At 43.0% G+C, this 25513-nt stretch overlaps 1 protein-coding gene across 8 annotated transcripts in view; it reads left to right on the top strand.

Annotated features, from left to right (window-relative positions):
- The window catches only part of si:dkey-205h23.2 (CUGBP Elav-like family member 4), a 142160-nt gene that overhangs the window by 74619 nt on the left and 42028 nt on the right, over positions 1 to 25513 (top strand). For all 8 annotated transcript variants that reach the window (XM_034130816.1, XM_034130815.1, XM_034130811.1 and 5 more), the window contains exon 3: positions 16302 to 16350. In XM_034130816.1, coding sequence (XP_033986707.1) covers positions 16302 to 16350 — 49 coding nt within the window. The remainder of the gene's footprint in view (positions 1 to 16301; positions 16351 to 25513) is intronic.

The following is a 25513-nucleotide window of genomic DNA, read 5'->3' as shown; positions in this document are numbered from 1 at the left end:
CACACGGGCAGGCAAGATGAAGCTTGGGCATTGATTTTATAATGATGCCCTGGCTGCTTCTAGCCATACAGGAATTGAAGCTGGCTGTGCCGAGCTCTTGGTGTGTGGAGAGTTTTTTGGATGGGAGCCCTGCTGGTTTGCTGGGACTAGTCCGGTGGAGAGGCTAGGCTACAGACGTGTTCATTCAGTGGATCCAGAGCATGTAGAACATGGAGAGGCAGCCGTGCCCAACTTTACAGAAGCACCCGGAGCCAAGCGTCCCTCCTCAGCACACACAGACCTGCAACTGCCAATCAAAGCAGCCTCAGGCGCTGCCACTGCCTTGTGCGCATAAATTAGCATGCATTTGCATAAAAATCCACTCGTTTAGCAGACCCACTTGGCTCTCCCCCCAAATGGCATTTTCTCGCTCCCCCCCTCCCTCTATCTCTCACTTTCCCTCTCCTTATCCTTTCACAAGTGCCGATAAGAGCTAGAAAATAGTGTGTTAACCCCTTTTATACCAAACCTCTCTTGACACAAATTACATGTTTGCATATGCTTGTTTGTTGCCGGTTTGCAAATGAGAAAATTAACCAACAAATGAATCGAAAAACAACAAACAAACATAGGTACACTAACATATTTCACTTTGTACACAGTGCATTCCAGTTTATTTTTCTGAAACTGCAGTTAGTGTGTTTACTCAGAGAAGACTCTGTTGTAGGAGGAAAGCTTCTAGGTTTTCCATTACCAATATCTTTAAATGTGTTGGACTTTGAAGTCACAAAGCATTCACAAACATGGCTGCATTATTCAGTGACAACTTTAAAGCCTTGTTTTTCAGTTCTGCCTCAAAAGCCCACAGAGAGCAGGGGTGCATGCATACCCGTCTAAATTACAGCTTAGAAGACAAAGTCAGAGACTGGTCAGCAAGCTTTCTAGGGATACTTAAAAAATGTATTCCAATGGAACTACCTGTTAAAAAATGCACCCAGTAGGTATCACAACACCAACAAATGGTAATTAAGAGAAAATAATGATGCTAATTCCGCTTCATTTTCATTCACAACATTATAGGCAATTTAGTTTGGACTGAAAAAGGTTAAGAAGAGTTTGCTCAACTGTTAAAAATAGTTGATTCAAAATGTATTCATATATGTTCATGTGACATATTCTGCACATTTCATTTAGTTAACTGTTGTGCAAGGTGCTGTTTGTTGTCTATGTGATTTTACAGAGATTATTTGAACAGTCTGTTTTTGCTGAGAATAGCAAACTTCACAGGGAGATCCAGGCAACAAGCCAAGCTTCTATACAGCACGACCAAAATCAAAAGTACGCACACGCTTTGTGGCCCAGTCAAAGCCTAGTGTAAAACGTTTGTCATGAAGTGTTGTAGTGTGTTACTGTATATGTGATGGTACTATATCATTCTTTATTTTAAAATGTATTTTATTTACTACCAATAATGTACAATTCCGTAGTTGATTACAGTTACCTTTATTTATATTCCATGCTGGTTACAAGAGAGGTGAGGGAGACAGAGGGAGACAATGAGATGACATGAATTTTTCACCATGAACAGCCAATCATGACACCGTGCAGAAGGCCTGGCAGGGATTAATAAGTGAAGAACCGAGGGGGCTGCAAATTGCCCTGAGCACGAGTTTTGGGGTGCAGTAATTGGCTACAATTGTGCCTTCAGAGTCAACTTCAAGCAGCCCACAAGAGCCTAATGAAGGTTTCTCTGACACTGTTGGACTTTTCTTACCCATTCTGCTTACTTTTGGCATAGTCCACAGCTCTCAACTGGTAAATTATTGAACGTGGTCTGTGGTTCCTAAAGCTGGCTACTATTTCTAAGTTGTAAACCCCAGCTATACTCCACAGGTGATTAGTTTCCATGGTTGTATTAAAGGTAGGGTAGGTAAGTTTGAGAAACCGGCTCGAGATACACTTTTTGTTATATTCCATGGAATGCTCTTAACATCCCGATAGCAATGAATATCTTAAGTGCTTTGACAAAAAATCCATAACAAAATGTCATCTGTGGAAGCCGTAGTACTGTAAAAAGCACGACCAATCATTTTAGCCGGCCCGGCTAAAATAACTGGATGGCCTACCTGCCTGTCAGCCTTCCATCTGTGCACAAACTTATCTTGTGCCCTCATTGGTCATGTGCGCGTTCGTGTGTGTTGGAGGAGGGGCTCTGTAAGGAAGTGGCTGATTTTCTCCGGTTGTGTATTTTCAAATTCTAGCGATCTCGAGCCGGTTTCTCAAACTTACCTACCCTACCTTTAAACAATGGATGAGTTATTCAAACATAGCTCCCCATTTATTCAAATGAAAGCTGCTTGCCAAGCACATACACTACAGTAAGTTTGTCTTACTTTCTGCTTCTGTGCACATAATGCATATGCATTGATGTCTTTATTTAGCTCTGCATGCCAACAACTCGCCTACACGGCCTGCAAGAAAACGGATAGATACGACTGCCTGCGGTTTTGAATGTGTGTGAGATGTTCTTAAAAGTTACAACTGCAACATTGAAGCACAGAGCAGCGCTTCCAGTGCTTTCATTTAAACATACAGACAATGTGGTAGACAATTTGAAACGAATGGGAACCCTGAGAAAAGAGCTTGAAGGTAAAGTAATGAGAACAGTTTTTGAGTTTGGAAGCTAAATTGTGCCTACATCTTCCACACTTCTGCCTCATTTAAAAATCAACCTTACCTACATGTTCCAGGTGATTCATTCTCCCACCTTCAACATGAACAACATATGCACACATTTGTGACTGTTTCAGCTGATTTATGAAGCATTAGTCACATACAGTAACGGTAAACATGTGCATTGAGTGGGAGGTGGCAGCAATTACTCACAAATACAAATTGGCATGCAAGATAACACAAGGTAAATGTGTGCTCAGGTCTGAATCTATGTGATAGGTGGCACTATGTGGAGGTTGACGATTACCAAATACTGCATACTTGTGAAGAAGCATGTGTGTGCATGTCTATTTTTATTTTTGATGCAAGGGACACACAAGTGTACATGTGTGCAGCACGATGAAAGTAAGGACTAGTGTGTGTGTGTGTTTAATGCCTGTGTGCGTGTGTTTGTGTAGGTGCGAGTGTGACAACCAAAAAATTATAAGATGCACTTTCAAGTAAGCAATGTTTATTTCTTGAGGTAAAACTGGCAAATATTATCACAGTATCTGTATTTGTCTGTGTGGGTTAGTTTGTGTGTTTTAATTCTGCATCCAAACAGCAGCTCACACCCCAGGGGGCTGTGCAGCCGCTCAGGGGGCCGCTCTCCCTCCTCATGCTCCCCGCTGGTCCAGCCAAGCGGCTGCGCTCCCTGTCACCATCTCCAACCTGTGTTTCTTTCCTTTCCTCATATCTAATAAGAGTCACACACACACTCAAGGAAACACACAAACCCAAAGGGCTTAGACTGTCCTGTCTCATCCCATTTCCTCAGCGCCTTTGATCCCCAACCCTCCCAAAATATACATTGCCCCCGTTGCAGTGTTAACTTCCTGCCATGCTATTTAAGCTTCCTTGTCTGCCTGGAGCGTCCACAGCTTCGGTGCTAGCTGCTGCGGTCTCCTAATGACAGAGGTGCAAAAAGAACATGCTGGGGGGAGTCGGACAACAGGAGCAGGACAAAAGGCCCTGAGGTGGTCCACAAGATAAGGGTGGCTCATTACTGCTGGGTAAGAGTTAATGTTCACAAACGGCTCTGAAGGGCTCCTCCCCAAATGCTGCTGCTTGTTAAGAGAGCTAATGATGTCAGCGGAGGGCCCAGCTTGTTGATTAGCCTAAATGGAGGACAAATAGAAGTGCGTGAGCGTAATTAATGACTGAAGGGGAGCCTAACGAAGACGAGACTGTGGTCGTGGGTGTTCCCCGGGTTAAGCATGTCCCCGGACAACATGGCAGGGCACCTCATCAGCTGGCCATGCTATCCCCATGCCATCCAGAGCCATGCCCTGCCATGCCATGCCACGACACCCACTCCAGCACCCAGACAGGCCAGCCTCTGTGGCCAGGCTTAATTAGCTGTCACAGCAGGTGGAGCAGGGCCCAGGGACACTGTGGTCTGCTCCCTGACAGCACAGGTCCCTGCAGAGCTCCCCAGACACTGGCCGCACATGAAAAGTGTGTGTAGTGTGGCTCTGAGAGCACGTGCATATTCATGCCTATCTGTCCCACAGAGCGTGTGTTTGTGGGCCTTTTGTGTGCTTTAGTTTGAAAGAGACAATGAGAAAAAGACGTAACTGTGAAGGGTTTATCAGAATGAAGTGTATACATACTCCCACACAGCGAGCGGAAAATGTTTCTTTTATTGCAAATGTGGGTAGAAAAAGGTACAGTGTAGGCGTTTGAATGTATGTCTGTGTTTGGAAAAGTTTAATTACATTCAAGTGATGTCAGTAGACAGAGACATTCAGCATTCTCTTTAGACTATACACAATGTAATGTAATGAAACAGTAATGAATACCACACAATGGAATATAATGTAATTTATATTTGTGAAATAAAGCAGTTTATGAATAAAGACTACTGTAGATTCAGAAGACAATCATGTCAAAGCGCATAAGAAACTATTTGAAGACATTACAACAAATAAAAACAAAACTACTCAGTGACATCCTCACCGATGGCTTTGTGTAGGCCAACCTGGAAGTTGGCATCACTTTTTGTCAGTGTTTTTAGATTTAATGGCAAAACAAAAGCCTTGCGGCAAAGAAAAAGGTTATGATACCTACGGGTTTTGTTCAGCAAGATAATCTTCATAAACAACACTTTTATGGTTTTTGAAGCACAACAATTTGATCACAACCAGCAAAAAATCACATTAGGCTACAAACAAACTACACCATTGTTGCATCACATTAACATCACCACCTGTTACAAGATGAGTTTCCCCGTTGTTGGCGTGATTACAATTAACGTTCCCAACAACTTACACAATGGTATCTACAACAAACTTGTTAGCAACCAACCTTTTTAAGAAACGTGAAAGCTTTACAGAGTCATGATGTATTGTTCTCATACTGCCTGTGCTGCAGAACCTCTGTCTGAAACCAGAGCCCAGTCTGCTCTGATTGGTTAGCTGGTCGGCTCTGTTGTGATTGGTCAACTGCTTAGAGAGGCCCCACCCCTTAGCCTATCACGTACGATGTGTTGGAGCTCTAGTCAATAACAGCCTGAGTGTTACATAGTGATGTCATTATGGAAGAAACAAAGGAGTCCAATGGAGGCGTGTCAGGCAGGGGGGGAGTGTGTGGGAGCAAACTCCCTCTGAAGGGAACTTGAGCCTTTGCGGACCATTTACATGCACAAACACCTATAACACACTACAGGAAAGGGAAAACCCCAAATAGCATAATAGGGCCTGTTTAATAAACAAACAAAGACAAATTGTATGTAAATGAAATGTAGTATATGCCATACTGTGGATACCCCCAGACACTAGACAGAATAGTTTAAAAAACACATTTTAGGAGCAAAGATGTTTTCTTTGGGCAGATCTGTGGCCATAAACAATCTTTCAGGCTTCCTCTCCCTCAATAGTGGACCATTTACACACCTCCCTGCAAGCACAATACATAACTTATTCTGTTTCCCTCCAACCCCCTGCTGCGTGTGTCCCTCTTCTGTTGCTTTGTGCATGTGTATGCAGGGGAAGATGCAATGCTTTTGGAGGCTCCCTTCTGTTTGCAAAGGCCTGTGTAAGCTGCCATAATACTTCTTTACTGATAGCTCCGCTCACACAATCCCACAGTGACACACATACACACACATACAGACACATACACACACATACACTCCGCAGCCCCATACACTCCCCTGCTTTAATCTATTACCATTTTTACGTGGCTCAAATATTCAGGCTGTGTTAACCAATGCATCATTATGAGGCGTATAACTGAAAAAGCCAAAGGATTTATAGGCTTAAATAAATTATGTGATGCGATAGTGAAAGATTTATGAGTTGCAAGTTTGCAAATATTCTTTTAAATAAGGATAATAAAAGAAAAATACTCTGGTGTTGTTGGAAGATGTGAGGAAATTATTCATCTGTTCCTTCTGTTAAAACCCGCCTTTACAGTTACTGCACATCAATCTCGAGCTATTCACCATACCTTTTCTTTACAATTGTCTCACGCACATTATATGGATTGATGGGTTCATTTGTGGCATTAAAGCATCATGTTTTTTTTTCTCTTCTTGCATAGCTAGCAATATCATTTTCCCTCTATGTCATACTTGTGTTCCTTTAATGTATCTCAAATCATTTCTATTGAGCGTACTCATCCATGGTGATGGCTAACGCAAGCAAACACAACAACGTGCACAGTGATGTATTGTGCATTGGCGATGTAATATGTTTTACACATGGTCACTATATATCACCTCTGATGTTGCGTGAGTAGGTCTATTTGATCCCATTTGGCAGATGGATCCAATTGTCCGGGCTGATATTGGGCTGTGACAGAAAGCAATCTAATGGCGGGCTCATTGATGATGATGAGTTCTGTTCCATTGCACTGAGATCCAGTCCAATTTCAAAAGCAAATTCAGCCATTCATCTTCCAAATAATTGTGGCACTTTATCAATTGCTCCCAGTCTTTTATCTATCACTTCGATTGATGTGATCATTTTCACAAACAGCCTTCTGTGCTAACGGCGTCTTGGCGCACACTTGCAGGGCTGTGTGTGTGTGTGTGTGTTTGTGTTTGTGTGTTTGAGCATGTGTCTAAAGGCATCTCTGCAAGAGTTTGCCGGCATGTGAAATAGTGTGTGAATGTATGTGTGTGTCTCCATGTGCTTACTTATCCACATGCCTGCATTCGTTTGTGTAATAAACAGTCTTCTATTGCTCATTACAAAAACACATCTTCTGTTCCATAAGAATTATCATTTTATTTCTGTGTTTGTTCTGCTGTGTGTATTTATGACACCATTTAACTGTGATGTTTGCTTGATGGGCATCTTCATTCTTGTGTCTTCCATTACTATCAGCAGCTGGTAAGTGTGTGTTTATGGCTTTATTGTTCCGTTGTGTGTTCATGATGTGATAGTTAAATGTAACACATGATCAGCAGCCTGTGTGTGTGTGTGTGTGTGTGTGTGTGTGTATGTATGTGAGATTATATCTTAAACCAAAGTCAGTCAATCCCAAATACCCCAAATGTGCATACGCTAACATGTTACAAGATGTGTATCCAATCAAGGGAGATATCCAGAACTAAGAGGATATGGCGAAAAAACTGTACAGAAGAAAATATTCTCTAAAAACCAAATCATTTCTCAAATCAAAACCAAAATGAGAGCATTTAGTAAAAACAAAGAAAAACATATAAGTACTCTGAGACAGCTTGATGTGTCTATAATGCCACATTGTGGTGGTAAAAACAAGTGTGTTGCCTTCAAATGTGCATGCATATAAACCATCACTGTTTTACAATACTAAGCTGAGGCGTGTGAGTGTTGTTGCATTTTCACTCTTTGAAATATCATGTATTGGTGAAACTCTAAAACAAATCTAAAAACATAACCCCTGACTAGTAATTCAAATTGAAACTTTACTCACTATGGACAGATGAAGAACTCTATTCTCAAAATGTAAACAACAAAAAGAGGCACAAACGAGTGAATCTGAACGAACACTGTCAACACTGTGCTGTTTAATTCATCTGCCTCTGGCTACATTACAAAAACGGTGTGGAATGTTTCTTGTAAACAATGACGTTTTATTTACATTTACCACTTTTCAGAATCGGTTGATAATATGTATCCTAAAGGCCAAACAAACACTTTAAAAATGCATGATTTACTGCATATAACACTTTGAAATATGCATTTGTAATCATGGCTGTCTTTTTGTTTTCTCTGGAGCAATGCTACCTTATACATAAGCAAAACTGGAAATGTAGCAGATCAAATAGCCACACAAAAAACGTTCTCAATTTAAATGGATCTTCCAGGAAAATATTAAACAGTTTATTAAACACAGTACAATGCCGCCATGGATTTTTAAGCATTATGATAATTAAATAAATACACTTTGTATATAAATATATAAATACCATTGCCTCTTGGCTCCGTACTGGGCCCCTTATCCATGTTGCCAGTTTGTTTTATGCCTCTCTGTGATCCTGTGCCTTTTTGGAGGCCATTTTGACATGTCTGTTAGTATTTATGTGTGCTCTGGGTCTTTAGTGCTCAATTGTTGGATGTTGTCATTGGCCATAGCAGAGCGAGCCCCGCTCCATTCTCCCTCTCTGTACTCTGTGATTGCTCAGCGCTGAATCCTCTCATCAGCATTGTGCTGCGTTCAGGCACAGACCCGGCCCGGCAGGTATATGAGAGGAGCAGAGCAGGATATACACTCATAAATCTGACAGATGCCTGGTGTGTCATTACCTTCCACTTATTATTATTCTCTCACTTATTTTTTCACACCGTGAGCCACTTTGGCTGTTTTCCCGGCCCGGCTCAGACACATTTGTACTGTGGCCTTGCAGAGTGATAGATGCTGCTGAGGAGGCATCGGGTTATTGTTGCGATTCCTGCTCTGTTTCTTTTATGTCCGCTGGGCTTGAACCTCGTGTGTTGGAAGTTTGCATTGGAATTGTATACTCTATTGCAAACTTGTTTTCATATTTTTTGCTTTTGCAAAGACCCTTGAAACAGTACATATCCTCATACTCCTGAAATATAAGGAGTGACAGAGATATTCTCCATTGCTGACCTGCCAACTATAGCCAGTCAGCCGGTTTTGTTGTTACATGAAGTTGCAAATGTGTTCTTCTGCAATGATGGTGTCCTTCAGCTTTCAGTAAAGTTCTCCAAACTATGTCTCATTACAGAGCTTATATAATAAAGCTGTACAAATACGGCCACAGCTAATACTGTAATAGAGAGATGTTTTCAAAAAATATGGGATACTTCTCCTGCCAGTGTACAATAACATGTTTGGTATCTATAGAAAAGAGAAATTACAGGCTTTCAATTCCAGTACCAATGCCTCACAACATCCCTGTATAGCGAACATTATGAAAAGATAGACATGCATTGGTGTATTATTAATACTTGAGTATTGCACAATTGATCAAACTCACTAAGTCACCAGCTTTATGCTTACTTTAGAGTGACAAATGCAGTACCTACTTTCCAACATTTAGAGGAATTAATTCACAGATCATTCTAGATTCCAGTTTTATACCTGTGAAATAATCACTTAAATGAATACTGCCTCTGCTCCTTGCCTTTTCAGTATGTTAAGACTGAAGAAAACCAAAATAGTACAAGTGGCTGTTACATCACAGCATGACAAATTAAAAAAGCAGACGTCAGAGAAAAGTACCTCTGCCTTCATCTTCCCTAAGCCTCTTATATCCATTATTTCTCACTTTTCACTTTTACTGCCTTACATGTGCCTGCCGCACCTTTCTCCTTCCTTACTCCTCCACACTTCTTTCACTCTTCTCCTTTTCAAATGCAGAAATAATGTACCACACACACACACACACGCACGCACGCACGCACGCACGCACGCACGCACGCACGCACGCACGCACGCACGCACGCACGCACGCACACACACACACACACACACCGGCATGGTGTCCCTATGGCCCAGAGAAGGAGAGAGAGGAGGGGGCAGCAGTCGCCCCACAAGACCAGACCTCATAAAACTCCCTGTCACTTTGACTAATTTGTTAGTCTTGTCTCACTATGTCGAATTGTCACCCCCCCTCCTCCCCCTGATGCACCTATACCCTGACTCCCCCTGTCCTTCTTTCCACACCCCCCACCCTTCATATTCATGGGAAGAGGAGGGAGGGAGATAGGGCGGAAAAAAGGTTGCAGTGATCTACGCAGCAATCCATCTACAGTCAGAGGAAGAACAGAGGCTTTATCGAGCAGAGGATAACATGATGGCTCGATTTCTCATCCACTTTCTGCCACTGTCCCACCTCGAACGGAGGCCTGCTGGGCACCGGTACAAAAATAAAAATAGAAGGTCCAAGACTAGATTTGGACTAGGTCGAGCAGGGTGCGGCGGTATAGATCGCTTCAGTTGCTCTCTTCCACTCTCAGAGGACCGGGAGAGCCAATACCGGAATCACAGAGATAAATTAAAAGCCAAAACCCGCCTCCAGGGGGAATCAATTGCCAGGTAATTATGGAGAGATTACAAAGACAAAACGCAAACACAGAGACGTTCCCCTATGACGCTGCAGCATTACACCAGGGGAAACTGTGTTAGCTGGTGACAAGCAACATTTTTCTGCTCCCATTCCCAAACCGACCCCAAGTACCTTTTCTTTAAATAGGAAGTCGGGCTCCGAGCTAAATATAGGCGGCATTTCACCAGCAGCCACCCTCTGTTGAGCTGTCAGCGCCCCTTCTCCCTCTTCCTCGCAATGAGGCAGACACAGCCTTCCTTCATGTGTTTTCCGAAGGGAGACAGGCAGTGTGTGATCACTCCAGCTTTAACCCGTCTCTTCCAACACACACTCCACCTCTCATGACTCGCTGGCCTCACAGGGAGGCTGCTGTGAACCCGCACACCAATTTGAGAGAAAGACTCATTCCCGCTGCGCTGGCCCTGTTTCTCTTCCACACCGAGACGAGGGGCAGGATGTCCTGACGTGTGAGCGATGGGTGATGGAAGAAGTAATTTGGGCTGGTACAGTACAGGCTGTGCAAGATCTGGGAGCTTGTTTGCCTCTGAGATTGACCTGCAGAGATGGTAGTCAACATCAAAATGCTCTTGTTGTTTTTCTATTACCTGAATATTTCCAGTATAAAAAACATTTTAAAGTTCTATTTTATAAAGGGATGTGTCTCTCTGTTGGCATTTGAAATGTTCCATTGTCTGTGCTGGTGCAAAACAGGCTTGAAAAACCAATGTGCCTCAAATAAAAACACTTAAACCAATTACAAGCATCACGATCGATGACACTTTAAAACACATATTGACAGAAATGTCAATTCCATTCAATAAGGCAGAAGATTCCCCTTAATTCCCTAAAGCTCCAAGGCACTGGTAATAATGACAGAGGTCAGGGCACTTATACTGGCTTTGTAATGGTCAAAGGTTAGGATCTTAGCGTCCTTATATCTGCGTTTGGAATGAGGCTTCTCGATCTCAGCCATCGCCACCGGCTCTAAGTTGGCTCTCCAAGAAAGCCAGCCTGCGTTTAACATCTTTAATTGAGCTTAAAAGGCTGTAAATGGCATCAACAGCTCCAATGACTTCACTGACGGCGAAACGGCAGAATAATAATGAGAGGCATGAAACAATGGATGGCTGATCAAGAGAATGCTACCAGATGACTTGAAAAGATGACAGCAAGAACAGATTAACTGGTAGCAATATTATTTTTTCTATAACGTTATTTGTTATACTGTGAAAAGGTATGAATAACAGAATACAATGAAATACATGTGTTCAGTTAGCTTAGCTTTAATAAGCACTCTTATGGAACTTTCTCAATATATTAAGATACTAGTCGTGGCATGAGTTCTCACCAATCCCTGGGTCACAGTGGGCAAAAGCAGCATGTAGCACTGCATCCAACACACATGTAGTACTGTACTCTATGTTTCAATGCATTTCAAATTGCAGCACAGCTCGATCTGCTGTGGTGAACAACGTGATATGTTGGAGCACACACATGGGAGAAACTGTTTTAGTTACATTTGACAGTGGCATGTCAGGAAACAAGTTATTTGTTTTGGAAGACGAAAAAGAACATTGACAATTCTCTTGGGGGATGTCATGTAAACAGGATTATTTTGGGAAATTGTGAGTTTATGTGGGGCTCAAACAGGGTAATGCTCTATCACAGTTTTGGCAGAAGTGGCTTTGTTTGTTGCATGGAGATGTAGCCAAAACTAGGTCTAACTTTATGAATTTCCTCATTAGAACAAACTAAAGGCACCCAGAATGGCAATGGGCCACTTGCAAAGTACACAATGCATTATAACAGACGCAAAACAATAAATAAAACTGTTAGTGTTATAAAATGTTACGCTTGTGTTTAAACTGACACAAGGTACTTGGACATGTTTATGTCCTGCCAGCGTCAGGCGAGAACATTTTGAAAGCGGGTTAGTGGATCACATTAGACAGTAGGAAGAAATAACATAATGAGCTTGTATGGGATGGAGGAACTTGCCAATGACATATGACATTTACTGCACATGTAACCTTCTTTGTGTTTAGCTCAGTGCTCATTTGACCAAATATCTACCCAGAAGACATCAGAATTATCCAACTTAATAATACAATAAGTTCTTAATCACCCAAAACTTATTAAAGTATTTTTAATAAAATGTTCTGATCTAGATATGATGAGAAGATGAGAAAACAGCTAATAATTCACATGCAGCTAGAAAAAAATAAAGGTACTCAGATTTTAGAATCAGGATCTTCCCACAGGTGGTATTTATTTTGTCCAATCAAACTTTTGAACACAAAACACTTGGTCTTAACATCGGATATTGCTAGTCGTCTAAAAAGAAAAAAGTAAAAGCTACAGCCAAAGTACAGCTACTTGTGTCAAAGTTCTTGGAGAACATTTGTCTGGCAAAGCATTTCCTCTTGCTTGCTTGTGAGCAGTGGTTTTCACATAACATGGTCAAAGGCCAGGGGTCTCTTTCTCTACACTGTTATCAATCAAATTGACCGAAAGAAAGATGGACTCAAATGCACACACAACAAACGTACACTCTGAAACTAACACACACACACACACACACACACACACACACACACACACACACACACACACACACACACACACACACACACACACACACACACACACACACACACACACACACACACACACACACACACACACACACACACACACACACACACACACACACACACACACACACACACACAGACCTTTACTGGAAAATGTAAGCAAGTTCCTCTCTTCCACACGGTTGGCCTTCCACCCGCCAATGACTTTTATTCATCATTACAGAATGAAAAGTATAGATTTGCCTCTAGAGATTAGAGCAAAGAAAAATGAATGTATAGACATAAAGGAAATAGAGCATGAAGGAAGGGGAAATATGGACGGTGAAAGAAAGACAAAGACAGAAAAAAGGATGAGAAGAAAGAGAGATGGCCCTTCTAAGTGCAGCAGCACACAGGCACAGAGCTGTGAGTTCCCAGGCAAGACAGCATGAGCTGCCTATTTGTCAGCATTGATCAACCCATTAAGGGGCTGTGGTGGGAAGCATATTGGTTTTGGAGGCCAAAGGGGCAGAGAGAGACAAAGATAAAGCAAGACGGGGGGATGTTGAACTCCTTTCAGCCTCAGCAGCCACAGGGCTATAGGATATAAAAACCTGTAGTGCTTCTCTCCAATGTATGCAGTTCATTTTGCGATGCCCAATGGGAAGGTTGTCATTTTTCTTACAACATCTGTTGAGGCTCCACTGTAGCTTCCTGCCGCTGCAATGCTAAAAGGAACTAGCTAGCTTCTCCCTCAGCGTGTAACTGTCCTCGTTCTTCATGTGTGTGTTTGTAAGTGTGTAGGCAAAGGGTGGGTGGTGGTGTGGGGGGGGAGTGGGTCCTGGCCCTAGGGGAACGCAGGCTGCCTCTTCGCCCAGCCTCTGATGAATTCGTATAATTAACTCTGCCTTGATCTGTTGGCTAATCCTGCACTCAGTAATAAGGGATTAAAATGTCACCTAAGCCACCTGCTGTTATTGAGCCCCTAGACTTTTTGTGCCTACAGTATGTGTGTGTGTGTGTGTGTGTGTGTGTGTGTGTGTGTGTGTGTGTGTGTGTGTGTGTGTGTGTGTATGTGTGTGTGTGTGTGTGACAGTGAGAGAGCGAGCGAGAGAAAGTGACGATATAAGTCAACTTCAATATTTCTGTGCAGTAGGCGTGTGTGTGTGTGTGCTAGAAACATGTCCTCAGTTTGCACAAGAACGTGTACGTAGAGGACACTATAAAGTAGTTGAAAGAAGCAGACCTCTTAATTCCTTCCATTTGCATGTGAGCGCTCGTCACTTCCCCGTAGTTTGGCATGGCGCTGAACTCCATAAATTGGCAGGAAGCTGGAGCAGACGTTTCAGCAGACTCGCTCTGAAAACTCATTGTCACAGTCACTAAAAAGGGACATGAAAGTGGGACATGCTGGAAGGTGGGAGTTGAGAAATCTTCTTTTTTTTCCTCTGACCTCGTTGGACCAAGTGAAAGAAAAAAAAGAAGAAAGAAAGGAGTGTCGATTGGTTGGCTAACAGCCCACAGACCAGCGGCCAGCTTGCCTTGCTTTGCCTGCCTGCCGGCCACCTCCGCTCGGTTGCCTAGCAACCCCAAGTGTACTTTTGGGTTGTCTAATGACTCTCGTTGGTGCAGTGGCTCAGGGGCTACTAATGAAGCCTCCTGACCAATCGCTGCCGTTTAAGACCTGGAAGCCAACTGATCACTGGACAGGGATTTGGGGACCTCAGGCTACTCTAAACTTCCCCCCGTCCTGAGACACACTCACACACACTTACAATATGTACCAACTGACCTTAATTCTCTCACACGCATAGCATACTCACATATCAATGCTTCACCCTATCTGAACCTTACCTCAGATTCACTTTCTAACATAATTAGTGCAATATTGAACCAGCCAGAAATAGAACATCCCCCTGTCTGGCGGATTAAGGCCATACAAACTTTCTAATAATGATGCTAAGTGCCCCCCTTCAACCCTTCATTGAAACTTTAAACACAAACAAACATGACCCTATGTCAATTTCATTTTCAAGAGCCTCAACAAGCCAGCTCTTTCCCCCTGAGAACGTACGGAAAATGAGTTACGACAGACCATGCCGCTTTTGCATGTTAGTATAAGAAAAGTCAAACACTATCAACCTCTTCCACCTTTGGACACGTCTGTTTATATGTATGCATGTCTGTTTGTATTGGTGTGAATGTCTGTGTGTGCAGCTTCATTCGCTTGTCTTTGTGATACGTCCATCATCTCTTTTAGCTTTGTTCCTAACGTCACAGCATTTTGCTAGACGCGTACATTACGTCCCCGGGGTGTCACCATGTGTACGCGTGTCTATACACGTCCAAAGTCTTAGGTCTATATTTGGCCCCGGTCAACTGCTGTCAAGTGCTGTGTTGCCTGGGGGCCCAACAGCCACTGTGCTGCCCGAGCTGACAGATCTGAGGGGGCAGGACCGTGTGCCATTCACTGGCGTTCACATGTTGGACCTGTCTGCATGGCCTAGTTAGAAAGAGGGGCTTGCTGCTGACTGAAGACAGAAAACACCATGCCAGAAATAAAACAAAAAGCCAAATATGAAATGCGTGGGAAGCCTCAATAAGCAAAGGTCTTCGAGGGTGGCTCTTAACACCTACCTTTCCAAAAAGGAAAGAGAGGATGTTATTGTTGTTTCAGTGAAGGCACTGGGTCGAGTGTTTTTTCTGCTTTTATATTCAAACTCCAGGGAGTGAGAGTAAAAATTAGGTTGTTGACAAGGGAGCAAAGAGAGCCAGGGGACCTTTTATTCACGCCATTGCAGTTTTAAAAAAGCCTTTTTTATGTTAGCTTGGCAACGTTTGCTTTCACCTCACTATAAAATGGTTCTTCAAAGGTTGTTTATCGATTCCCTACTGTTAACCTTTCACAAGCTGTTTCACAGATTCGCTGTGCAGTCACTCTCAATCGCTTCCAGGAGGAGCAGGCTGGGGCAGGGAGGGGTTGGCTGTCCAGACCACTGGCACGTTGGTCCGGAGTCGCAACAGGGCTTCTGGGTAGAGAGGAGGAAGGGATGGCGGCAGGGAGAGAGAGATCGCTGAGGGTCAGGGATGAGCAGGATATAGCTGGTGACTGGGAGTCTGGAGCCAGGAGGGGACAGGAAGAGCAAGAGCCAGCCAGAAAGGACCTCTCCCCGTGGGGCAGGGAGTGGCTGATGTAATGGTATTCATCTCCAAGTGCCATGTGACACCCAGTGTGGCTCCGTCATTGAAAAGTGCTAATTCTGCTGAACTGTGAGGGGAATTCAGGCATCTCCAGAGGCAGTGCCCTGGATTAATTAAACACGTTGGCATGAAACACCGCGCAGATTTATCTCTTTTACACCGTCGTCTCTGTTTGATTTTTGCGTTCAGCTCACATAGCAGGAGAAACTCAAGACATGCACGTCAGAAAAACTGCCACATCGCACTTGTTCTCTTTCCACTTCACATATTGCTTCTATCGTTTTTGTGCTAACCTGGGATTTCCCTTCTCTTTCTTTTCTCTCTTTCTCCAGATGAACCGGCCCATCCAGGTGAAGCCAGCCGACAGCGAAGGACGAGGAGGTAATTAACCTTCTCCTGGTCTCCGTTGCACACACCCCTTAAAGAAAACACACACACACACACGCAAACACACAAATACACTATCCTTAATATTCTGCTCTCACTTGAGACACACTGGGAGTAGTAGAGTAGTCCGCAATATAGGTCACTTGCTTCTATTGACTTCCCATCTGTGCCAGCAGAGGGGCTGTCTCAGGTTCACAGTCACTGGGAGCGGTTCAAAGACGAGACAGAGAAACATGGAGAGAAATAAACGAGACAGAGAGAGGGAACAGAAAACAATGGGGAGTGGAGGATCTCCGTCCCATGAACACCGCAGAGATCCGCTCATAGATAAGAGGCAGTGAGATACAACCCAAACATACACAAAGAAGCACCTCAGAGCTACTTAGTGGAGAGAGACACTATCCGTTTGACTAAATGTACTTTATTAGTTACTATATGAAGACAACATGAGTCTTTCAAAGTGGGATATGTTATAATTAAGAGGTAAAGAATGTGTTTGTGGTACACAATATTGTTTTTTTTGTCTAAAAGTAAGAGCGCAATTTATTGTCTATTATAAACAGTCCCTGCGTTACTGCTCTAAAATCCACACATAGTACATATAAATCTGCCTATAGTACACCTATCTACCCGTTTGCCTCATTAATAGTTCTGTGACATAATTACACTGGAATTATATACCTTAATAAAAGTATCATTATAGTAGTATTGTATATATTTGGTTAAAGAGATCACAATATAGAAGTATCCACACGTTTACCTACTTTCTAAAAGTCTCAAACTAATAAATGCTTGTGCACATTATTGTATGTGTAGTTGGAAGTTATGTCAGCAATTGTTTAGTGTCTATGGGATCAAATAACTTCATTGTGTCCCATAGGGATCCCAGAAACGAAGGAAACTAAGCAAGGAAACTAAACGGGTTTATGGCGCATTATTCAAGGGGAGGACAACAGTTTCAGAATTGGAAAATCCCTGATCTAAAGATCGATTGATTTGGCATACTGTATTGGCAAGTTCAACTCTCTAATATGCTGATCTTTTTCAAAAAGTAACCCTGCGCCAGCAAGCTGAATAACATTTAAATGTGCATTTGTGCTTTGACATTGCACCGATTCTCTTGCACAGCGTCCTCCCTCCATCTTTAATCTGAATGACATGGTGATTGACTAGATCATTCTGAAGCCATTTGTGACTAACATCACAGAGGTTAATGCAGATTAAGCCTGTTAAAGATTTACATGCCTGGAATTGGATCTAATTGGACCGGTCTGTGTCTGCCCTGTGCTTGCATTTCAGAGTGGTGATTTAGACTGCCTAGGTCAGATTAGACTGAGCCGCTCGGCTGATTTATGTGGTCAAGTGTGAATCAGATGGCCCATTTCTATTGCCACACACACACACACACACACACACACACCCCCATGTAGATCTTATTTTTGTCATGGCGGCACTTTAATTAACGGCCATCTACAAAACAGGCAAAGTTTGACCGACAAGGCCTGGGCGAGAGCCAATCGGCATTCTCACCAAGATAAATTGGATCTCTGGACTTAAGAGGGGAGGATGGATGGGGCCCAATATCAATTACTACCCTTTTTTCAGCAGGAAGAGAAGGGAGATGAACAGGCAGTGTGAATGAAATACAGAGAGCTCTTAGGCTGGCACAGCTCAGGCTAGTCTGTCAGATGAACTTTCTATATGGGGAGACAGGATAGGACACAGCACAGAATGAAATAAGACCAAGCAGACAGGCCCCAACAGAGATATTGAGCGTTAATGGCAACAGAAAGTCAGCACACAGGCCGGGGAAGTAAACCACAGTCGCGGCTGACAATGAAATGAGATTTACTATGAAGGCCTGTGGTTAAAGGAAAATAGACAGCCCTGCTAGGACTGACTAAAGGAGAGAAAGTGGAAAGAGATTCATCTGTGGAAGGCTTGGGAGCAGTCAGGTACACCAATCCCAGTGGGGCCTTTCGATTGTCAAACCCAGGGCTGCACCGGGACATTTGTACCTCTGGAAAGGAGTCACATTTATCACAACCAAGACATCAGCAATTATCTGTCATTGGATGTTGAGCTGAGGTCTCGATTACGTGCATTTGCCGGCATTAGGGCCCATTACTCCATCTAGTGAGTCCAGTGGCCCCTCTTTTGTTCACGGTGTCCCTGAGAGACATCCTCTCTCCCTGGGGATATGGGAGTGTCAGGAGGAGAAATAAAACCAGGGCTCAGAAAATGACTGGGGGTGGCCTGGCGCTGCGCAATCCTGCTGCTCGGCTGCCATTGTGGATCACAGAGATGATTCTCTGGCTGTCTAATACAGTGACTCATGTCTTATTTTATATTTTCAATGGATTATCAAGGAAGAATGGAGCGTGGGAGGCGAGCTTCACAGCCTTTAAATCTATTTCTGTTCCTTGAGTCAGCCGACCTCTTCCCCACAAAGTCCACATTTGTCTGATGCCTCTTAACAGCAATTTTCTTTGCTGCCCAATTCTATCAAACAATGATTTCAACTTAGAGATTCTGAGAGGCAATCGAGGCGTGGGTCTTCTGCTTGCTCTGTGGTCAGTGCAGGAACTCATACTCTATAAGGCCCCTTAAAACTCAAGCTTCAATCCAAAAGGGAAAGAAATGAGGGAAAGTAGAAAAAAAAAATTCTGTATTGCGTCCGTTCTCTCTCTTCGTCCCTCTCTTCGTTTCTCATTGGTACGGCAGTGCAAAGGGAGAGATGAAGCGAGTGATAGTGAGAAAGATGGGGATTCAGTGCAAGGCCCATGGAGGAATGCGAGCGAGTGAGGGAAAGAAGACAAAAAGCGCGAGAGGGGAAGAGACGACGGGATGAGAAAGTTAACGGAGGGTGATGGAGGCAGCTGAGTGAATCTCAGCAGTAAATCATCTCAGAGCCGCCCCATCCCTATCTCCTCCTCGCCTCGCCAGGAATCTTTTTCCCCCTGACCTTGTCTGCCGCTGTGTCTGTGAAGAAAAGATGGGGCCAGATTATCTATGATTGGAGATGGCCATTATCTAAACACAATCTTGGAGCCAGGTCCCACTCCTCTCTCCACTGCTGTGAGTCTGGAGACCACACTGATGAGAAGAGAGATGACGGGTCAGCCAGCAACACCCTCTTCTTTTATTAACTCTGATAAGATGGTTTCAACACTCTCCCGAAATGCCCGGCAACCTCCATCAACATCGACTTTTTCACAAAGTGCCACTCAAAGTGCATTTGTCTACACACAGTCTCTTTCTTTACCCTACTTGTTTATTAGCTCCCTGCACTTGTGTTTTATTGGATACTTATACAGTGCCAGAAGCATTGAAATCCCTTCATGTGCTGCCCTGTGTGAGCCTTTTTAATATCTCATCCATGCCTTTCTGTCTGTCTGTCTGAGGCGAGTCTTTGTGAATGGGTCGTGTTTGTCCTTGCCAACCTGCTGCTCTTCAGAAGGTTGACCCCAGTCGTGGCACTGAAGAGATTGACATGACCTTAAGATGTTGCGCAGTGTGCTGTCATGCCCCACCCCAGCAGGTAGGGAAGAGTGAGGGCTTCTGGCTGCCTCAGTCTGCCACATGGGAGGGGCTGTCTGGAGGCACCTCACGCCCACAGAAGAGCACGCTCCACTTTACATGCAAATGAAGCCAAAAGATCCCTCTGTGCCTCTGGACACGATCGTGCAAAACTCTGAAAAGTCAAGACGAACCCTGGCAGCGGTTGATATGTGTGTGCTGATAAATACACACCGACATTGGGGACACTTGAACAGGAAAAATAGTTCAGAGATTTCAAACAGTGAATTCATTTAAGGTTTTAAGGCATTGACTTATGGAAAGTGCCATGATTCGACCTTGCCATTAGGAGAGATGTTTCAAATGTAGAAAAATGACTATTTGGGCAGATGTCGCAACACACATTTCTCTTACAAGTATCCTTTTGAGCTTGTTTTTTGATCGTGCATGCATACAAGAAGGTTGACAGCCCCCCTCCCACTCCCCTGGGTAAACAGATATGACAGCTTTAGTGGTATAAGTAATGCATTTACAAACATATAGCCTGTTTCCTCTCATCGGGGCCTGATACACTGACAATTATAATGTTTGTTCTCCTCTGATTATTCCATTTACCACCTCACTATACCGGATAATCCACTTGCATACATCAGATTGGGACCAGCAGCAGAAAGGTTTAGACACATCATTTTCACTGGGATGGGGTCTAATTACTTCTGTTTGCCTGGTAGCAACTCATTTTGAGTTATACTGTAAGTAGAATTGTACTCATTAGGTTATTGAAGATGTTTGTTGAAAGAAAAAGCAACCAAGCAGGTTGGAGTAATTCAGCTCAACAGATACCAATGTATATCATGTTCATTTTACAATAATTAGAACATGCACTGTGCATATTGAAACTGCATTTAGCATTTAGCAAATGTTAATATTACAGGGACTTAAATGAAACACTGTACTGTAGGGAAATGGTTGACAGGGTAACTATGAAATCCTTAAGTATTATACTTCCATCGAGTAATGCTTTTTTATTAATAAATATTAAATCAAATGATTCCCTGTATATGTTTAAAATGATTGGTTAAGAATACCCAAAACCTATTCTGAAAGCAAATGGCACCTTTAGTCCCGTTTTTAAACAAAAAGAAAATGCAGTAATGATGAAAAATCAGTCAATGTTCCATTCTGAAAATGTAGTGCACCCGGTCTGTACGCCCACATGTGTGAGGGGGTCTGGTGGCGGACCTCCCAGGCAGCAGCGCACCAGCATCAGGCTTTTCTAATGAGACCATAAGAAGCACAAGTTCTCTGTTGTGCTGCCTGGAACATTACTCTGCATTTGAAATGCACCCAGCGGCCTAGCAGGCGTCTTTTATCGTTGGATGCAGCTGTCCATGCTTTCGGAACACTTACTACTAGCAAGCTTCCCTGACTGCTGCCAGCGGGCAATAAGTGATAGAATCGTTGAAAAAAAAAAGAAGAAAAAAAAAAGAAAAAAGATTATTTACCAGGACAGGAGAGAAACTCTTTAAAGAGAATATTCCCATTAAGTCCAGCAGAAACTTTTGAAAAGAAAATAGTCAATAACTGACTCTATGCCTGGAGAGAGGGAGAGTAGAGTGAGGCATGACAATAAAGGGTAAAGAGAAATATACTGAGAGGGCAATAGAAAGACAAAAGGAGATCAGAGGAAAGGGAAAGCGCAATCTATATGCATACACTTCAGCCTATACCACAAGTAGCACTTTATTCCAGGGGGAGAAGCATCAATCTTGACAGCATATGGCATCTGTGCAAAATCCATTAATTTTTAATATACCGGCCGCTGAAATGAAAAGGTTTCCTGAGACAAGCAATTGTCAGATGTCAGTAGTGTTTTGATAACTTTTTTGATCTCCGTTTTTTTATTTGCATTCATAAAACGGAGCTGTCCACATGCCACCTCAGTTTGGACATGGCTGGAGACTGACATGGAACCATTTTCCACACAATTGCTCCCACGGTTAGCCAGGAGATGAGGAAACAAAACGACATGTGGATGACTTGTGTGTGAAAGGGAGTGCTGACAATGGCCTGAAAATAAGGTTATATGTCTTCTAGCACAAATGTGTATAGGCGTTAACGTAACGTTAGGGCTTCAGTTTTGAAATAATACATAAAATAACTAATTGCGATTATTGCAATTGAATCAATATTTATTTTTTAACATTATTCACCCAATCATTGAAAAATATATCAAAATTATAATAAAGGGTCGATACCAAACAAGAAGCTGTACTGCAAAATAATATAATAATTACAATCTGGATGTTGCAGTACTCCTTTTTGCAATTTGTATAACATTTCGGTACATTTTGCAGCCCTAATGCACGTTTCATATAACATATTTTTCCATATAGACACAAACACATTTCAAGACACTGTTTCCTTGTATCTGCTTATTATCATAACTAACAGACACACACACATTCTATTTTTTAAGTAGTTACAAGGTTTAAAAGTGCACATTACAAAGGTCTCTACAGAGGAGAGCAGAGAAGTGCTGTAGAGCTCAAATGTTCTCCAGCTGTGAGCCCCTGCTCTGTAGAGGATAAGATGAGCCCCTCTCATTGAGAGATAAGTACCCAGAGGTCAAACAGTGAGCTCAATGAGATCTGTCATACTTTTGTATCCTTGACAATTCCATAGAAAGGTCCTCACCCCTCTTAATGCAAATACACGACTGCACTTGAAAAAAAGTACATCCATGTGTTTGCAAAAGTCCTTTTTTTTCTCCTCGACCTACTTCTCTTTGGAGTCATTGAGTCGTGGTGCGCTCGGTGTATTACAAGATATTTATTCATATTCGTAAAATGCCAATTTAAAGTGGCTTGCAAGTGGCCATAGGAGATGAGCGAGATCATGTAAAATCCAATAAGAGCTGCTTTGGAGACAGGTGCAAAGTGGACTAATTAATAGCAATCTAGACTCTGGCCGGGGCAGGCAGTCGGTCGACTGAGACACTCTTAGGTCAGGCAATGAAAAGATAGCAGCTCCAAATTCATTTTCTCGCTGTGGCTCTCCCAAAGGAAGGCTCCCAAGTACACTCACACTTCCTTTAATGCCTTCACTGGGGTGTAATTTATTTTTGCATTTGCCAGCACATTTAGAAAGTTCATTACTTCGCTCATGGCTTGTTAATTAGCCTTGTAAAGCCGCCATTAGATCTCCTCGGGCCAGGACCGAGATGAGACTTTTGTCCCAAAACATTAACACACTGCAGGAGGCCTGTAAAACTGCACTCTGCCCGTTTAAGATGTACCAGTGACACCTCTTTGCAAATCAGAAAGATGGAGGGGCGATCAGGGGAAAGTCATGTGAGCTCTGGATGGGCAGTTGTCTCGTTTCATGTTTCACCTTTGCTGCCATGGCCAGGGGTCAGGCTCATTTCTCTCCAACACCTGTTCAGAGCTGACTTTACAGCTCCTAGGTTGATGTCCGATATCCAGCAAGATGTCTGTCCTTCTGACGGTCTTTGCTAAATCTAGGTGGACAGCATAAGTGGGTGTCTCTGTGGCGATCTCCTCTGGGTTTCTGCCCTGGAGCTCCAAGGGTGGGGGGACAGTAATGAGCAGGAGTAGCAGGCTCAGCTGGTGGGTTTGAGACTTCCTGCTGTGTGAGGCGTGACTACAGAAACATGGACTGACACCACCGCTACAACACCATCAGTAGAGACAAGGCGGCGAGGCCTTATTGATTATGCAGGTGCTCATTTGTGTGGCCAAGCGGGGAAGCAGGCACGTGTCTCATTTGAACTTTACAGGAATAGGAACAGGATCCGATTTCCCCGCTGCAAAAAAGGAAGCCCTGGTGCTTTATTTTTAGAACAGCTGCGTCTAATGGGGCCTGGCAGGTACAGGAGGCGTCACATCTGTCGAGGCCCAGGTGATGCTCTCGCCCTCCGCTCCTCGCCCGCTCCCTACCAGTCAAATGACTCGCACTGAAGATCAACAGTGTCATTTCCAATAAACTCTTCTTCCTCTTCCTGCCACTTTCCATCAGTTCTGGCGATGGGTTCTTGCTAGTAGCCATTTCATTCCACAACACGGCGGAATAGGAGATGCATAATGGAAAAGATGTAAAGAAGATGAATGCACTGTCTAATGTCAGGGCACTGGAAAGATTAATAAGGAATATCCAGCTTTCTGACTGGCCCAAAATGTCGTAGTATAAAGAGTATAGGTCTGAACCAGAGCGCCCCCTTCTGGAGCTCAGGAAGTGTGTTGAAGATATTGGTGTGGGGGGAGCTGCCCTTTAAATGTAATGAGGACTAACACTGCAAATTTGTCTTCAATTGACTATTGGTCAGGAAATTGGGAGAAGTCAGTACTCAGCTCAGATTGAACATCCAACTAGATGCACATGAACTGAAAATAGTCAAATACATTCTCACTTTAAAACTCTTTCATGACTACTTACCCTTGAACTTTACGAGAGATGAATTTGACACAATGACTGTGTCATACTCAGGATGTAGCCCTGATATTAATGAATTCATGTTTAGCATTGCACTCAATGGTTTGAAAAGTTCATATGAATGGCCATTAAGAACAAGATGAACGACAAGCATCTTACAAACTTTTTCTATACACAATTAAGTAACCTAGTCACAAGGAAGGAGGCCAGTTAAATAAACACAGATTTAACAGGAATATTAAGTGAAGGAGTTCATATCTCACAATATGAACGATATACTGTAAATCTTTGCCATTCATTCAAGGCATGATAATAGACCTTGTAACTTTCATGAGTATTATGTTCTGTTGTAATGCTCTCTGCAAACAACCATCACTATCACTTGGTTGTGAAAACCATAGGTCGCGGTCACAGTTATTGTGGATATGTGTCTCAGAAAAAGCATCTTATTTTCAATTTAAAGTGGACCTATCATGCTATATTATAATAATATAGTGTAGGACCATACCTATATAAGGCATATTTATACTTTTTTTTTTTCAAAATACCAAACAGATCATGCATTTTAGCCATGCCTCATTTCGCTCAATTTGCACTTTTTTACCCCTGTTTTTGCAAGGGCTGATTCTGTGAGAACAGCACCACCTACAGGCCTGGCATATGTACTACAGCGTCTCCAGCGCTTTCGAACGGCAATGGCCGTGGCTGTCTCCTCCTGATTGGTGGAGTTGGCCCAATAGCCGTAGCGCCACCGTCCTGACGTCAGGACAGTGTTCAAATCTGGATCAGTTTTTATCAGATCCGTTGCAGCCCCATTTTTAGAGATTTGGGTATGGAGGAAAATAGAGAGGGTTGTGTTTTCTGACACTTGGTGAGTTCCCTGGAACACCGGGGACACATATTCATGTATAAAAGACGTACAAAAGTGCATTTTGCATGATAGGTCCCCTTTAACTTGTGAACAGTTGTATAGAATTCGGCTGTGGGTGCACAAAATAGCAGTAATATATTTGTTCTTCTGAAATGTGAATCTAGCTCAGTTTTAGTTTGGATTTGTTGAAGTTTGACAGATTTGCAAACATTTGGCTGATAATTATCTACAGACAACTTTACACAGAAAAGCTTCATCTGTTATTTCCTGGCGACCAACACTTGGCTATGCGCAAAATTGTGTTTGTTAATTGTA

This window comes from Trematomus bernacchii, unplaced genomic scaffold, assembly GCF_902827165.1.
Source record: "Trematomus bernacchii unplaced genomic scaffold, fTreBer1.1, whole genome shotgun sequence".
Classification (NCBI taxonomy): Eukaryota; Metazoa; Chordata; class Actinopteri; order Perciformes; family Nototheniidae; genus Trematomus; species Trematomus bernacchii.
This window is presented reverse-complemented; position numbering and strand designations above follow the sequence as displayed.